This window comes from Corvus brachyrhynchos, unplaced genomic scaffold, assembly GCF_000691975.1.
Source record: "Corvus brachyrhynchos isolate BGI_N302 unplaced genomic scaffold, ASM69197v1 scaffold23, whole genome shotgun sequence".
NCBI classification, from domain to species: Eukaryota; Metazoa; Chordata; class Aves; order Passeriformes; family Corvidae; genus Corvus; species Corvus brachyrhynchos.
In genome coordinates this window covers 8142441-8160254 of record NW_008238983.1, presented here as the reverse complement: position 1 = coordinate 8160254, position 17814 = coordinate 8142441, and the positions used below count along the sequence as shown (strand labels likewise).

At 39.5% G+C, this 17814-nt stretch overlaps 1 protein-coding gene across 1 annotated transcript in view; it reads left to right on the top strand.

Moving 5' to 3' along the window:
• TRIO (trio Rho guanine nucleotide exchange factor) overlaps positions 1-17814 on the top strand; it is a 180223-nt gene that overhangs the window by 144006 nt on the left and 18403 nt on the right. Inside the window, 12 exon segments of the mRNA XM_008637193.2 lie at positions 876-1168; positions 2706-2876; positions 7850-7945; positions 10070-10218; positions 10904-10970; positions 12407-12510; positions 13089-13158; positions 14649-14738; positions 15364-15456; positions 16019-16069; positions 16290-16367; positions 17235-17426. Of these exon segments, the coding sequence (XP_008635415.1) occupies positions 876-1168; positions 2706-2876; positions 7850-7945; positions 10070-10218; positions 10904-10970; positions 12407-12510; positions 13089-13158; positions 14649-14738; positions 15364-15456; positions 16019-16069; positions 16290-16367; positions 17235-17426 (1454 nt within the window).

The window sequence follows — 17814 nt, the reverse complement described above, 5'->3', positions numbered from 1 at the left end:
AAAAAAAGTATATTTTTAGGAAAAGAGGATTGCTGGGGGAAACAGCATTGTGCTGCATGGGGAAGAAAAGAAATCTAGTCTCACAATAGCTGACCAGTGGGTATTTAAGCATACAGTCCTGGTCAAGTGACAGGAATCTTGGTGGGAAAGTGTTTTTGACCTCATGCACATTTAACTATGGCTTGAGAAAAGTGTATCCTTTGTTTCATTACAGAACTTCAAGCATGTCATGCTGAGACCTACTGCTGATCCTGAGATTTCAGCAAGTGGGCTTTTAAACATTGCTTTGTGCCTTTTTAAAAAACAAACAAAACAAAGCCAAAACTCTGAGAAAATTTAGGCAAAAGACAGACATTTAACTGTCTTCTGGTTTCTTCTTCCCTCTATCCCAAGGGCAGGGGAAATATATAAATAATGAAAGTAATTGGAGCATTTGTAATTAAATTTGGTCTTTGAAAAATGATTTGCTTATCTCATTGAGGCAATTATTGTTACCCTTCATGTCTTTGCTCAAAGCAGTAAGCATTAAAAGTAAGCAGTAAGCATATCCTTTCATAAAGTTACATGACATATGGAAAGTATAATTCACTATCAAGTAAGTATCAGCAGTGAGAAGTATGAATTATAGTTGAGGCAGGCACAACTTAATGGAGCTTGACTGTTCTAAGCACGTCAGTGGTGCTTGTGCGTGGACAGCCATGTGCAACATGAACACTGATAGCTGTGGTGTCATTAAAGGCCAGGTTACCTCAAAATAATCTCATTGATTTCTCCATAAATTCAGTTCGATGTCCATTATTACATATGTCCATTTGCCTTGTTTCTCACTTGCTGGTGCTTCAGCCTTAAAATGCTCCCCTTGTTCTTTTTTCCAGACTCCCTTTCGGTCTCCAGCAATGATGCCAGTCCTCCAGCTTCCGTAACATCGCTTCAGCCCCACATGATTGGTGCTCAGAGCTCCCCGGGTCCCAAGCGCCCTGGCAACACCTTGAGGAAATGGCTCACCAGTCCTGTGAGGCGCCTTAGCAGTGGGAAAGCAGATGGGCACGTCAAAAAACTGGCCCACAAGCATAAGAAAAGCAGAGAGGTTCGTAAAAGTGCCGATGCAGGCTCTCAGAAGGACTCTGACGACAGTGCAGCGACACCACAAGATGAAACCGTTGAAGAGGTAAATGCTTAAGACAGCTTCCCGAGACTTGTTTGTAGGTTTTTCAAAGAATTAAATGTTGTCAGGTGAAGATTGTCTCAACTGACTGTCCAGCAGTGGAGCAAAGTGTTATGTGCCCTGTGCTCATCCTTGACTGCTGCACTTTGCGTCAGTACTGTGCCAGGGACAGCTTGTGCTTTCTGCTTTGAGAGTGTTAGTAAAGCTCTGTGAAGCATCTATAATTTAAAAAGAGAAATGGGAGAATAAAAAGTTGTCCTTTGACTTGACTCTCTTATGCTAATTTGGCTAATGGCTTTGTGAGTAAAGGTGCTTCAAGGTCTGGGAATAATCAGGTCGTTTTGTATTTCCTTTGCTTTTCTTGTTGATGGATCAGGGAAAGTGTAGGGAGAGCTGCTTAGCTGCTTAAAGCTCTAATTGCACCTTGCATAAGAGTCAGAGCACAGAAAAATTGCTGGCCCTTCAATGCAGGCCAGTTACCAGCAGTCAAGTAATATACATGGCAGTTTTCATTGCAGAGAAGGAAATTGTGAACTGATCCAAATTTTGCCACCAAGGACATCTACTGAGGACTTCCCTTCTTCCCACAAACATGTGCCTCTCCTTCAAAGTCTGGAACTCCTGTATGAACAAAGCTGGCCTCCAGTTAGGTGCAGACAAGAGCCAAATTCTCTGTTACAAACCTATGGTTCAGGCTGAAACGAATGTCATGTTACTGCTTCCAAGGGCACAGCTGGGTGCATGCTATTCCCTTTTATTAGATTGACTCTGGCTATTGGTTTTGGTACTTACCATACAGAAAAGCAGTCTTAGTTGCCCAATTTTTTTATTAATTGCTGCTTTTTTTTTTTTTCTCCTTCCTCCCAATGTATTTTTCTACAAGCTTGGAACACTAGTGAAGTTCCACAGTAAGTGTTGGGAAAGGAAGGACTAAAGATTTGGCAGCATGATGAATTGAGAGATGTTGTTTAGCAATGAATACTGGCCTCTGACCTTGAATGTCAGGCTGTAGAAAGAGACCCTCTGTGCTGCAGTTGTAGCATTGTTTTGGAAGTATGTTATTCTGCAGTTATGTGAGTGAAGGGAAAATCTAAGGCCAGTGCCTTGAAGTCAGGAAAAAACAATAACCATCTATGCTCTCCGCCTGTAAAGGTAGATAAATTGTAAAAATACTTCATGTTGTAATAGTGAGTTTTTATGTCCTCTAGGAGACTTGCTGCGATACATTGCAAGATACACATTTCAGAGAGATAGATTTCTCTTTCCAGAACTGAACTTGGAAAACAAGCATGGCTTTGATAACACTTTCCTTGTAGTAAATTTCAACTGAATGTCTTTTTCTTACTATTTAAATTCTTTTTCATTTACCAAACATTGAAAACTGACTTTGGCATCTGCACTTTCCCCCTCTGTTAAGGAGAGTTTGTAGCATCTGGACTGGTTGGGAGAGGGCTGAAACTACAGAGTTAAAACAAGCATGTGATAACAAGCTTCATGCTGTTGAGATAACAGAGCTTGAACATCTTGATGTTATTTGCAGAGAGGTCGGAACGAGGGGCTGAGCAGTGGCACTCTCTCCAAGTCGTCCTCTTCCGGCATGCAGAGCTGTGGAGAGGAGGAAGGCGAGGAGGGAGCAGATGCTGTGCCGCTTCCTCCTCCCATGGCAATTCAGCAACACAGTCTTCTCCAGCCCGACTCGCAGGATGACAAGGTAGGAGCAGGATGTGGGGGAAGCTTCACATGGTGAGATAACCTCTGTTTGCACAAATTTTTCTTCTGCTTCCAAAGGTCTCCAAAATGTACATAATACAACTTTATGGTAGACGGAAGTTATCGCTATTTCACTTTAGACAACATTAAAAGGGTGTTCTGTGAAAAGAGCATTAATTAAATGGTTTTCTATTCTCAAAGCACGAGTGAGCACTTTAAATGTGAAAACAGGCTACTTTGTGTGCTCACAGGATGATTTACATCACTTTGGCTGATGACATATTTAGTGATTAGAGTCTAATTGTTTTATAATCATACCTTTTGTTATACTTGGTTTTTGTTGGGTTTGGGGGGGAGAGGAAGGGGGGATGCCTAAGAGAAAAGAATTACCAAATAAGGATAATAATTCTCATGGTTTAACCCCAGCCAGCAATTAAGCCCCACACAGTCACTGTTCTACTGTCCCCGTGAGAATCAGAAGGGGAAGAGTGAAAAAAACTCTTGGGTTGAAATAAAGACAGTTTAATAGGTAAAGTAAAAGCTGTGCACACAAGCAAGGCAAAACAAGGAGTTCATTCACCACTTCCCATAGACTGGCAGGTGTTCAGCCATCCCCAGGAGAGCAGGGTTCCATCATGTGTAGCGGTGACTTGGGAAGATAAACGCCATCATACAAAACGTCCCCCCCTTCCTTTTTTTTCCCCCAGCTTTATATGCTGAGGATGTTGCCATATGGTCTGGAATATCCCTTTGGTCAGTTGAAGTCAGCTGTCCTGACTGTGTTCCCTCCCAACTCTTTGTGCCCCCCCATTCTCATTGCTGGTGGGGTGGGGTGAGAAACAAAAAGGCCTTAGTGCTGTGTGAGCTCTGCTCCTCAATAGCTAAAACACCTCTGAGTTATCAGCACTGTTTCCAGCACAAATCCTAAATATGGCCCCATACCAGCTACTGGGAAGAAATTTAACTCTACCCGAGCCAAAACCAGCACATAATTCGTTTTTTTACAAACAAAGGCACATTAAAATTGAGGGTAAAAATTTTGCACTGGTAATGAAACTTTGGATGTAGGTAGTAACTGCATGAAGAAAATCTCACTTGCATATGATCTGTTTTTCTTTAATGTTATGATGTTCATACATTGCGAGGGTTTATTTCAATTTTGAACCCGGATCAGACATTTAGGGGACACGTATCAAGTCTGGAAATGGAGGTGTTTAGAATGGAAATAATCTGGACTTGTGCATCAGATAATCACATTATTGTTTTCTTGCCATTTTGCTCCTTAAAATTTTTAACCTTTTTAATCTACAGCACTGAATATTGTTAGTGAATTTTGTGACTGCTTGCTCTCTGTTCTCAGTGGTGCAGATGTTATTCATAACTTTAGTGGATCTTATTTTTGTTTTCTTTTTTTTTTTCCTTTTTAAAACACTGCCTTTCAGTGAGAATCTCACTCATCCCTGAAGCTGTTGTTAGTAGGATCAAAATGGCTGGTTCTTATGCTCTATGTGTATTCAATTCCTACATGTTTTCTGAATTGACAAAGTGTAACATACAAGTTGAAGAGTTATTATACTGGGAAATATTCCTGAAACAAAATAAGCAAAAATAGGCCAGCTTTCAGACCTGAGAGAATGTTTTCTTGCTAGAATAATCTCAGTTTTAGATTTAGAAATAAGATGAAAATAATGTTGGTGAAAATATGTTTAAGCTCCTGCTGATGAGCTGCCATATTTGCATGTTCCTTCAGTGACAGAAAACAATTGAAATACAAATATTATAAAAAGTGCTCCAGAGAAAAATTAACTTCATTACAGACCTCCTTACATAGCAAGAACACTATATATATATATATATACACACATATTTGTGAAGGGATATGCTTGTAAACTAGCGTCTGCTTACTTACGTATTTCTGGTGCAAAGTTAGACCCTTACCACAGCAGAGTAAGAGCAGCTTTGAGTAGCTTTCCATCTCCAGTAAATTTTATTTTCACTTCCATTGTGGTTTAACCCCAGCCAGCCACCAAATACCACACAGCTGCTTGCTTACTCCCCCACCAGTGGGATCAGGGAGAGAATAGGTCAAGTAAAAGATAGAAAACTCATGGATTGAGATTAAGCAAAAGCCATGCACACATGCAAAGCAAAACAAGGAATTGATTCACTGCTTCCCATGGGCAGGCAGGTGTTCAGCCATCTCCGGGAGAGTAGGGCTCCATCAGGTGTAATGGTGACTTGGGAAAAGAAACACCATCACTCCAAATGTCCCCCCCTTCCTCCTCCTTCCCTCCACTTTATACACTGAGCATGAGGTCACATGGTCTTGAATATCTCTCTGGTCAGTTGAGGTCACCTGTCCTGGCTGTATCTCCTCCCAACCTCCCAAGCACCCCCAACTTCCTCACCAGCATGGCAGTACAAAAAGCAGAAAAGGCCTTGGCTCTGTGTAAGCCCTGCTCAGCAGTAACAAAAACATCTCTGTATTATCAACACTTTTTTTAGCACAAATCCAAAATGCTGCCCCATACCAGCCACTGAAGAAAATTAACTCTACCCCAGCCAAAACCAGCACAACTTCTTAAAAGATTAACATGCACCCACTTCAGTAAAAACATGTTGGGACAGTTTTTAAAGTAGCTGAAACTACATGCAGAGAAGACTTCAGAGAAGTTAAAATTTGGTGAAGTTAATATTATACCATAATTTTTCAAAGCATGCAAATAGTGATTCTTCTGTGATGTCTTGTAATTATGCAATATTTGTCCTTCATGGTGGGAGGCAAAAGGTCCCCTCATGGGACATCCTGGGAGGTTGTGTGTGCCTCCCTCAAGATCACATACCACCAACTTCTAGCACCTAAAGTAAATGCTTTGTTGGAACACAGAAGTGGGAAGTCAGAGCAAGGTTTTACCCAGGAGAAGGTAGTTGGCTCTATTGATAGAGTTACTGATTTAATAAAAGGCTTGCAAACAAGTTCCCAGTTGTCTGCCTTCTGGATGGAGTCCTTCTTCACATTCCTGCCATGCTGGGTGGTTTCTTGGGTTGCTCAGCTACTCCAGATCCCAAGGAATGTCTCCTCCTTTCTGTGACCTCAGAGACTTGGCGTTCAGCTGTGCCTCCCTGCAAGCATTTCTTTCTCTCCAGAGCTCCTGCTGGAAACTCCCTGTTTGCTGGGTTTCTTCATATCTTCCCAGCCTCCTGTGGGCCCTTAGCAGCATCTCATACCTGCCTGAGCTCAGTTGCTTACTCCAGTTTTCCCTTCTTTTCTGGGCAAGGGTTGTATTCTGCTCCCAGAGTACGTCATCAGGAAAGTCAGCAAGGAGTTTTATCTGTGCAGCTCCTTCTTTTTCAGATAATATGTGCTATAACCACAGGTCCTGGAAATCACAGTTCTGAAGTTTTGCCTCACATCCCATATACTCCAACAGAGAAATAAAAGAGACCATCACCAGAACCTGATTCTGATACTGACAGTGTTTTGTAAGACTAAGCTGAGCTCCGCATCCAAAGTGAAAACCCACATACAGGCGCAGCTTTGGAAATCCTGGTCAGCAGTCGGATGTCAGGAGCATGTAAATTGCCTAAAAGACAGGCCAGCTGTGGGATTGCTCAGTTTTTGGTGTGCATGCAAACATCATGTGCTAGGCCATGCTGATTTGTCTAAGAGCACTAAATAACACAATCATTTCTCCCCTAAGAGCTCATCTGCACACTATATGCATTCTTCCATTCAGCAGAATCATTGCGCACTCATGGATTTGCATTTGGTGGCAGTTACAAGTCATTTGCATTTAATTTTTGGATAAGCAGTGTTAAAAGTTTCAAGATCAGTTGTGTTAATATGAAACTAATTATTTTCGCTTTTTGTTTTCTCTTTTTGTAAACTCTGATGCAGCATTATGTTGACTTGTGTTCTGTCTCTGCTTTGGCTCAGTTCCCATATCTTTCTGTTTAAAGTTATCTGTATTTCCTTTGCTTACCCAACCCCTGTTTTTCCTTTCCAAATAAGGCAAATACAAGGCAAACTACCTAAAATCTGTGTATTCTTTCTTCTTTTTTTTTTTTTTTTGTCTTTATTTACTTATGGGGAGTCTTGTTACACCCGTGCTTGATTTGAGCAGAACCTCTTGTGTTGAGTCATTATTCATGCCGTTTCTTTGTCCAGTTTGTTGGAAATGTTTGCAGGACAGCTTGCCCTGTGCTGCAAGATGTTCACTGTGCTGTTTGTAATATGAAGTACGGTTCATATTACACCCTATTTCCACTTTCCAGTTACTAGCTGATAAATGTAATATGCAAACAACTCTGTTTGCAAATTACTGTGGCTGAATTTAATGGCCTTCTCCCAGAATCCTTTACTGTGAACACCTTTTACCTTCAGTTGTATCTATAAACTGGCATTTTATAGCTTATGAGGCCAGAGATCTTCTGTGCTCTACACATACCATTGGAAAAAATGGATGGCACAAGGAATGGTGAGCTCAATTTCCCATCTGAATCTGGGCAATATACCCCAGCTCCTTTAGAAAAGTAAATGCCCCTGAGTTACTGGTGTATTTTTTCTTAACATAATAATGCTTCCTGCTTTATTTCAAGTCTTCGTGATTTCTCTTACCGCTCTGCAGTTGTTGCTTTGTTTAAGCAGCAATAAAATAGGTTAACAAACTGTTGTCCATTGGGTCAGCTCAGGAAATTTTCATAACTATTTGTCAGCAATTATCAGAAATTATATTTCCTTGACTTCTATTGCATGTAGGAACAGGAATTTTTATCCCAGCATTTAACTTCTGTGGGGTTTTCTTGAAACTTCCAACTCCAGTTGCTCAAGTTGGAAGGGATGATCTTAGTGTTGTATGACACTGACAGTACCTGTCGGGTACCTTTGTCTGACAGAAGTGAAGGAAGTCTCTTGATCCTTGAGCAAGTACCAGGCTAACCCTGGGGTTCTCCTTCCTTTGTGTCCTTGCACAGACATCTTCTCGATTGTTGGTGCGGCCGACCAGCTCCGAGACGCCCAGTGCTGCAGAACTCGTCAGTGCAATTGAGGAGCTCGTCAAAAGTAAAATGGTGAGACTGACCAGCAGGTGCATGTGTCTAAAGAAGTCGTGTCTTCAAGCCCCAGCTTGCTATTCAAAGAAAACCTGCATGTTTTACATTGACTCCTAAAATTTGCTGTCTTCTTTCGAAAGTCTGGGTTCCCTTTCTGGGATGACGTATGGGGTCATTTTGTACGCACTCTTTTGTAAAAGCATTTACTGAATAGGTAAATGGCTATATAGAGGAGCAAAAAAGCAATAAATAAGAGAAACTAGAAAGAAAATAGGTAGCAAATTTACTAAGTATGTCCTGTTAGTAAAAAGAAAATGTCCTATTAGTAGAATAAATGCAAAGACCCAGGGTCTTAGACTAGTAGACCTTTCTGAGAAAAATCCCTGAAACTAAATTTATTGCAAATCTTATGAGGGTCCTCAGTAAAGTAGGTAACCCCAATAGCAGAAACATTTATGTTTTCTAGTTGCTCTTTAGGCAACATGATAATGAGGAAATAAGTAAAAGAGTAAAGGGATCATTTTGCATGTCGGTGCCTCCATCCTTGCTAACAAATCGATTAGGCGGAATTTGTGTCAGCTTTTCCAAGTTTCTATGTTTTAAAGTTTCCATGTTTCTGAAGATTCTAGTTGACATGTTTTAAAGTTTTCTTGTTTCTGAAGATTCTCATTATATGCATAATTCCAGGAAGGCCCTTTGTAATCAAAATCCAGCTTGACCCAATCTGAGAAAAACTTCTCTAGCTGACCCTGTTTGAGATTGGACTATATGGTCTCAAGAGGTCCCTCAGCAATTCTGGATTTCCTCAAAACCTTTAAATCCAGCTTTTGCAGCATAGCCCCTGTTGGGCTCAACGTGAAGTGCCTTTGTGAAAACTAAAAAGAATTGCAGCATGGCAGCCCCATGTTATCAGAGGTTGATATTTTCGAGGTTCATTCTAAATTTAAGAAGCTTTGAGTTTCAGAATTAAAAAATTTATTTTCTGTTTTCTCATTCAGAGAGAATTACATTATTGCATAAAATAATTACTGTACTCTCTTGGGTATTCACTTTGCTTTTTACTTCTCTTACACCAGAAGGGTGAATAAGAAGTAATCTATGGGAAAATACAGCACAGTGTTTTGTAAATGGAAAGTTTGGTAGTCCATGTGTCTTTCAGGCTGCCTAGCAGTGGATATAACTTAATGATCCGTGCATATAGTCCTTTGGGGAGATGTTCTCATTTCACAGTTTTAGCCAAGGGTCAGCTTCCCCTGGGTTTTGAGCAAGTCATATCATTATTGGTTTTTACTTTTGTGGGGAAAGAAAAAGAATTATAGCTGAACCCCACCCCGGTGAAGTAAATGTGTCTTGCATTAGGGCTGTATCACATGCAAGGAAAATGTGATACATAGCTGTAGCTTGATCCAAGATTATGGGCTTGAATTAAAGAAATCAAATGAATACTTCATAGAAGATGTTAGTATTATTTCTCCCATTGCTTTTTCATCTTTCATACAAACAGAAGCCTGTGGAATCCATGCAAGGGAGATAGTGTATCTGGCAGAGGATACAAGGACTCTTTTCTAGGATCTGAACAAGCTCAAAAGCACCACTGACAGTGTAGAAGTCATTATTTTCTTCACTGAGACACTATTTTGGCTAGTTATTAAGATAACCAAAATGTCTGACAAAGGGTGCTGCTTCTATTGTATTAAAAATGTAACATCATAAGAATCTCCTTTAAAGATGTCCTATTTATTGTTGGAAGTAATTTGTATATGCCAGAAGTCAAATATGACAGATTTAGTTTAATCTCTGGCCATGAGGACACATTTGTGTTGCTCCCACCATGGAAGTACTTACATCCTGAGCAGGATAGTCTGACTTTTAGCCATTGCTGCTCAAACCAATTCAGCTCCTTTATTTTCCTGTGAAAGAAAGACTGTCATCTCAAACGTGCTTCTCAAATGTGCTTCAAACGCTCAGTTATCATGGAAAGCCATGTTGTTGGCTGGTTTCCTGGAGGCTTGTGACCTGCTTTGCCAAGATACATTAAAGTAATTATTTCCCATAGATTGCTCTATACAGCTGCTTGTAATATGTCTTGTGAGTAGAGGAGAAATAAATCAATGTTGCTGACTGTCTTGAATACCTTCTCAGGCTCTGGAGGACCGTCCAAGTTCCTTGTTGGTAGATCAAGGTGACAGCAGCAGTCCATCCTTCAACCCTTCAGATAACTCCCTTCTATCCTCCTCGTCACCCATAGATGAGATGGAGGAAAGGAAGTCCAGCTCCTTGAAAAGACGACAGTAAGACCAATTTTTTACAATTTTTCTTTTTTTTTTTAACAATGCTCATTTTGAACTGGCAGCAGAAGCTGTTAGTGTGAACGTGGGAGGACTTGTCTTAGATGTCAAGCTTGTGGTTACATTTCTCTGTGACATTCAATCTGTGATTTTTAATTCTAGTCATATCTGTGTTTGACTTCTGCTACATGTCACTCTCATTTATTCGGGAAGATGCTGATCTTTAAATGTCCAAAGGTTTATTAGGCTTCAAAAAATGGTCATTCCCCTCATTCTATTCCAACCCATGGTTAATTTCTCTATGTAGTAGTAAACCGTTACCATGGTAGAATAAAAACATGCCTGGTTTCAAATTTTTTAAACTTGTGTGTAGAAATAACCATCCATATGTCTAAGAGTCTCCAGACCAGAGACATAATAGCATTTTATTTTAAACAATAGTTAAATGTTTAATTTTAATGTCACATTTAAGAAAACATCTGACTTTAGATAAACAGAAGCGAGCCTTGTCCAATTTCAAAGTCAAAGCAGTATCTTGCTAAGAACCAATGTACATTAATTCTTCCATTTCAGTTCTGCCTATCAAACATATGTGACTGCAAATGTCTAAAAAGTTGTATGCCATTAATCCTCTTGAAAAATCTCTTTCATTTTTTAATACGTGTCCACCTTTTTCCTTCCACTGTAGCTATGTCTTACAGGAATTAGTGGAGACAGAACGAGATTATGTCCGAGATCTGGGCTATGTAGTTGAGGTATGATGGTTTTAATTCTCTTGATTTCTTCTTTTTTTTTAAGTGTGTTACTAACCAGCTGTGCAGCTTGAACCTCATTATGTTTTTCAAAATGAGACACAGGAAGAGACTAAAAATGTGAAAGTTTCCCTCCTGCTGGCTTTTAATGTATTAAAATACTACGTCAGATTTTATTCCTTTCTTCCTGTTACTGTGTCCACCTTGTTGTTCTCCTGAGGAGCGTAGTTCTTTGTCTTTTTTTTTTTTTTTTTTTTTTTTTTGTTAAAACACTACCTTTGGCCTAATGTTACTCTGGTAGATAGTGGGTTTATTTAGCACATCTAAATTTTTTTTAAAAAAAGCATTGTGGCTCAGCATACGGAGCAGCTATCCAAGATTTGAAAGTCCTCCTTCCTCTCCTACTGCTAGGCTTCTCTTAGACTTCCTAGCTTCCCCTGCCGTAAAATGAGATAACATCACACATCTCCCTTCAGTCTTCAGCTACCAAGAAGATGCATTTGGAAGAGCAGAAAGAATGAGCATGACAGTGAATTTTAGCCTAATAAGGTTCAATTCTTAAACTCTAATTTGGAGGGAGGGAGAGAAGGAAAGATCACACACTCTTGATAATGTTTTTACTGTATTTAAAGGGTGAATTAGGAGTCTACAAATAGATGTATTTTTGTAACTAACAAAATAATTTCAGGTGAAAATGCTAGACATCAAAACATATACTTGGCAAACCAAAACCCAACCTGCCTATTTAGGAATAGAAGTATTAGGGGGGGAAAAAGGAAGGAATAGAGTTGCATGAATATTGCAGAATTTAAAAACACTCCCAGCTCTAACTATATGATAGAATTGCTCAGCGAGACGACTGTGTAGACACCAAAAATCATATGGGACTATGGGAAAATGTAAGAAGGACTTTACTGCAGCCAGAATGCTTGCTAACAATTGATTTTCAGATTTTTGTGTTTGGTTTGCTCATACTGCAAGCAGTAGTCCATGCAGTGCAGTCCCATGAGCAGTGCTTTCCTCCTCAGGGCACTTTGGTGTGGGGTTAGCATGAGTGACTGATGTAAGAGACGCCAAGCAAAGCTGCACTTGTGCTCAGGAACAGCCCCACTTGGCAAGGCATTGCAGCTGCTTCAGGCAGTAAGGAGAAGCCTGTGGAAGTTTCCTTCCTGCTGTGAGCCCATTCACACAGGCTAAATTAGCTAGAGTGAATTCATTTTTCTAGCACTGGGCACTGATGTGTAGACAGCCTCAGGTCAATTTGTGATACTTTGTGTCTGTGCCTTATGTTATGCTGTTATAGAGCTGTTTTCTGGTTTGGTTTTGTGTCCCAAGCAAGTTGTTGCCATTGGACATCTTCTGGCAAAAGGGGGATTAAAAGACAACTCACTTTTTTTAAAGTAAGAATGTTCACAGTGAATTCACTTGCACTGTTGCAGGGTTATATGGCACTTATGAAGGAAGACGGCGTACCTGATGATATGAAAGGCAAAGACAAGATTGTGTTTGGAAACATTCACCAGATTTATGACTGGCACAGAGAGTAAGTATTGTACCTAAAAAATACTAGACTGGATTTAAGAAATTATTTTATTTCTTCAGATATTCAGATACAAGGTAAATGCAGTTGGTTTTGTGCTTTGAGTTGTAGAAAATGTAAATTCAGCTTACAGATGTTGGTGTGAAGATTTGCTTTAAAGAAGGATGCATGTATATGTATGTATATATATAGCAACTACCTCAACTGAGGATCTCTAATGTGGACAGAACTTTGTACATGGCTTTCTCTCTAACAATGCAGTCTAAATAATTTTTTAGGGGTGGTTAGCATGGAAATATTAGCATCTCAAGCATTCAGACTAGGAACGGGAAAGCTTTCAGTCAATATATATGAAATTTGATAGTTTTATTAGTGAACGCCAGGGCTTTTTTTCATCTTGGCATGGATTCAGCATGTCCTTTTGAAAAACTGTATTGAAATATTACACTGTTGCCGTTGTCAGTTTGGACAGGCATTAATATCCAAAGCTGCTGATAGGGGACACACTTTGCCTTGCAATTACCTGTTGCTATAATGTGTACTGTCAGAAAAAAAGAAGTGTTTATTCTGTTTATGTTCAGCTTCTTTTTAGGAGAGTTGGAGAAGTGCCTTGAAGATCCAGAAAAGCTGGGATCCCTGTTTGTTAAACATGTAAGTGCAAATGTCTTTGTTGGCAAACTATTGCTGCTACTGACCAACATGTTTGGTTCTTAAGTAGAACACTGATAAGAAAGTGCTGTGCAATGGTCTTCGCTGTAAGAGGTGGAGAGATAGCTTTTAAGAGCTTATAAATAGAACAAGTATATGCTCTAGTCTTTGTCCCCAGTACCTTCCTCTGGAGAGGGGACATGAATGTGGGCTCCGTTTCTCTATTCAGTTACACTTCAGTGCAAGGGAATTGTCACTTCGTGTGACCCCTGCCTTCTAATCCCAGGTGTCCATGCAGTAGCACGGAATATAAGAAATAAAAATAGGAGAGAGGCTCATTCTTATTCCAGTTTGAGTGCATTCCAATTCTGTATCCTTTCCCCTTCTGAGAATTTGTCACTGGCAAAGTAGAAAACCTGCAGGAAGTAGCTCTCCCTGTTTCTGATTGCTGTTTTACTTTATTTCTCCTGGTATTATTTGTAACTGAGTTGTCTTCAAAAGGCACCTTTACCACTCCAGATGGAAAGGCAAGCTGTGATGCTATTACAGCATCCTCTAGCAAAACCCTATTGGCTAGAACATGATTCAGTTCCTGTTCTTAGTCTGTGTCCTGTGTCCTTTCCAATCTCCATCTTATTTTTCCATTTCTTTCTTACCATTTATCTTCACTGGTCAGTACTCTGTAAGTCTCTGGGAAGCAAAGCCTCTAACAGCAAACCAATCCTAGCAAAGTGATAGGAAAGATTTTGAAGTAGGTATGTCTGTACTTCTTAACCAGCAAGGTCAGTAATCAAGAATGAATCTTAAAAGGTGAAGTTATTTCCTCTCTTTTTCTTTGTTGCTTTGATGTTAAAAGTACATGCACAAAATAAAGAATCAGATTTAAAAAATACTTGTGCCTCCATTTCCAGGCTTCATCACCTACATCCCCACCCAATCTCCAATAGGACACCCAATACTAAATAAAAGACATGAAAGTTTTCTCCTAACTGTTCTGTACATGTAAATGGGAGGAGGTTATTATTCTAATAAATTTGAATAATAATCAGATCATTAAAATAGAATAAAAAATACTGTATGTCAAAGGTTCCATTACAGAATCACGGAATGGTTAAGGTTGGAAGGGATCACTGTGGGGTCATCTTGTCCAGCCTCCCATGGCTCTTGGTAAAAGAAAAATATAACTATTTTCATGCTTAACTTTATTGTGGGACCTGCTGAGCTGTCATCTCCGAACACCTGTTATTCAGGAAGATTTACAGCTGTGGGAATTTTTTTCACTTGTGTTGCCTTTCTAAAATTATAATGATGTTCCCAAATAATTGTGTTTTCAAATCTGTAGTTTCTGCATATGTAACTACTTCTTTTCCTTAAAGGGTTCTTTGTAAGTTCATACATTGGAACTGCTGTACTACTTAAAGTAGTACTCCATTTCAATCTGGTGTGTGTTTTTTTTGATAATGGTATATCATTCTGTATCTTTGTTCCTCTAGGAGAGAAGGTTGCACATGTACATAGTTTACTGCCAAAACAAACCAAAGTCTGAGCACATTGTCTCAGAATACATTGATACGTTTTTTGAGGTAAGTCCCTGAGAGAGGATATGTGGATTATCAAATCTGTTGATCAAACAAGAAAACAAAACAAAACAGAAAAATGCAGCAGATATTGTTGTTAATGTTTTCAATTACAATTGCTTGCCATTTCTGTTTTGATTTCTCAAATGTGATACAGACTCCTAGAGGTGAAAACTAAAGGTTAGGTATAAGATATTAATTAATCAGTAGAGTCTTATCCTTACTAGCCTTAGCCCACGCAGTTACCAGTGTATTTTATATGGAATAGCAATTCTGGATGAGCAGAAGTCACTGTTGAAAATAGGCTGTATACAACCTTTGACTGAAAAATTACATTTCAATCTGCAGCCTTGTCAAAAAAAAAGAGATGAAACATGCTTGCAGAAGGGAATACCTTGGAAGCAAGGGTGATAAGGGGAAGGACTTCAGCTTTTGCAAACTGAAGATTAGATTCATCTCTAACTTCTGCCAATTTCTGGTCTGATAGCAGTTAATACTGATATATCCTTGTTTATATATATATATTTATTTTTTTTTCTCCATATACTGCTATGAATGCTGTGTTTCTAACTGAACAAAACAAAGGTCTTTCTAACTGAACAAACAAAAATGTTTGTTTTACAACTCTCAGGATCTAAAGCAACGCCTGGGCCACAGACTTCAGCTCACAGACTTGCTAATAAAACCTGTGCAGAGAATTATGAAATACCAGCTGTTACTAAAGGTAAAGTGATGTTGAGATGAGTGAGTTGTGTTAACAGATATGTTTTCTTTTTAAATTATTGCTGATGTTGTTCCACCCCTTTCCCTAACAGAACCCAGATTTGTAAGCAATGCCATCTGATTATTTCCTGAGCACATGCAGATAGTTATAAAAATTGCAGTAGATCGCTTGGGCAGAAATTTGGTTTTTTCTCTTAACAGTTAAAGACCAAATGTTTAGGCCATGGAAATGTTTAAAATTTGTACCAGTGTCATAGGAATGGGAGAAGGAACTCTCAACTGTTTTCAGATGTAAAAGTCATACAAATTGTTGGGACTCATGACAGCTTCTCCAGCTACACCTGCAATCATTTTAATATCACATAAGTGTTTACTGAAGAGCAGCCCTGTGTAGCACAGAGGTCATTGCCTTAGCATATGTTTTTGTATGAGCTAAATCCAAATGGTGTGTCTTCTGCAGTCTGTTGTATTCTGATAGAGGTATCAAATTCAGATTTTCTCAGATTTCTCTTTGATGATTAATGAGAAAAGAAATATTACTTGACTTTTTTTTTCTTTTTCAGGACTTCCTCAAGTATTCTAAAAAAGCTAATCTTGACACAACAGAACTAGAGGTACTTGAGACATTTTCACTTAGTGATAAGAATTCTTTTAACTCTGAACTTCTTTAGTTTTGGCAGAGTCACTTTCCTTTTCTGATCTTCCTGAGAAAGTGATTATAAGTGTTTACTTCTTGCATTTCTATTCTAAAGCAACCGTATCAAATGAAATAAAATTTTATGCTGCTAACTCTTCTGGAAAATAAAGCTTTGACTTTTTATTTGTCTTGAACAGAAAGCTGTAGAGGTCATGTGTATAGTACCAAAACGGTGTAATGACATGATGAATGTTGGCCGCCTGCAAGGATTTGATGTAAGTTGGCTGGAGTTTTGCTCAGAGATTTTGTCAGGTTCTCTAGAAATTAACTATTAATATTGTGGGGAGAAATGTGTACAGTGCTCCCTCACTATCTGGTTAGCTGGTGCAAAAACCAGTGAATGAAAAATCAAGTCTTAGCCCTGTCAAGGAGGTTTTCCTGGGAAACATTACCTGCTGTGTCAGTCACACTAGGTAAGTCCTTCTGCGTAACCTAGAAGGGGCACGTGTTACTACAGTTCCCTTGTTGACTAAAGGCTTGAAAAGCAGTGTAATAATCAGTTATCAGCAGGTGAGCAGACCTGACTTCTGCACTGTAGACAAAGGAGGAGTCACTACGGTCAGTCATGTACCTGAGGCAGCTGTAGCCCTCCTTGTTTTGCTAAGTCTAGAAGAGATGGAAATTGGTTACTGAAGCAGTATGCACCAGCCAGGCCACAGTCACACCTTCTACTTGCAAAGCTCTTTATATTCTGTGATGCAGACATGAACTTGAGTTCTTCCCCTACTCAGCACCCTGGAAGAATATATCAGTAACTGTTGGAGTTATTGAGAATAGAGAAATTAAAGCCTTAGTGTTACAAACCTCAGAGTGCAGTGTGAATTGAAAAGGGTGGAGTGGATTTGTGGGTTTTCGTCTGGTTTTTTGTTTTGTCTTTTTCTTTTTGATGTTTGCTTTTTTTTTGAGAATCAGCACAAGAATATCTTGTGTATAGGAGGAGAAATGAATATATAATGGTCAATGACAGTCAGAAGGTGGGAAATACACAAAGCTGTTTGGCATGAGAATGTGCTCATAAGGGTTGATTGGGGAAAGAAACTAAGAACTGCACTAAATATGTTTCTGCTTGCCTCTGTGTTTAGGGTAAAATTGTAGCCCAGGGTAAGCTCCTGCTCCAGGACACATTCTTGGTTACAGACCAGGATGCGGGACTTCTACCACGCTGCAAGGAGAGACGGGTCTTCCTGTTTGAGCAGATTGTCATTTTCAGTGAGCTGCTAGATAAAAAGAAAGGTTTCTCCATGCCCGGATTCTTGTTTAAAAACAGTATCAAGGTAACTGTTGTGTGTGAGTCTTTTGTGTCCCCTGCCCGAACTCTGCTAAGGTAACAGTTTCTCGTTCTGTGGGCAGTCACTAGTGACATCTAGATGTGCAATCACAGAGCACAATGAGCTGTCAGTCATTTCCTGAAATTACTTCCTACCAAATTTGTTCTCACTCCGATGGTAAGTGGAGATCTTCAGATCCCAGTACTCTGATGCTTCCTGCGTGAAGCATATCAAAGCAGGTGTTCTGGCACAAAGCACTGGACAAGTATTCACAAAGAGTTTAGTTTTCAGCTCTGTGCTGTGTGTATGCCACATTTCAAAGTCATTGCAAGTAGAGGTAATAACTCTTTTTATATCCTTTCTGATACCCAGATATGTGGATAACATTTGTAAG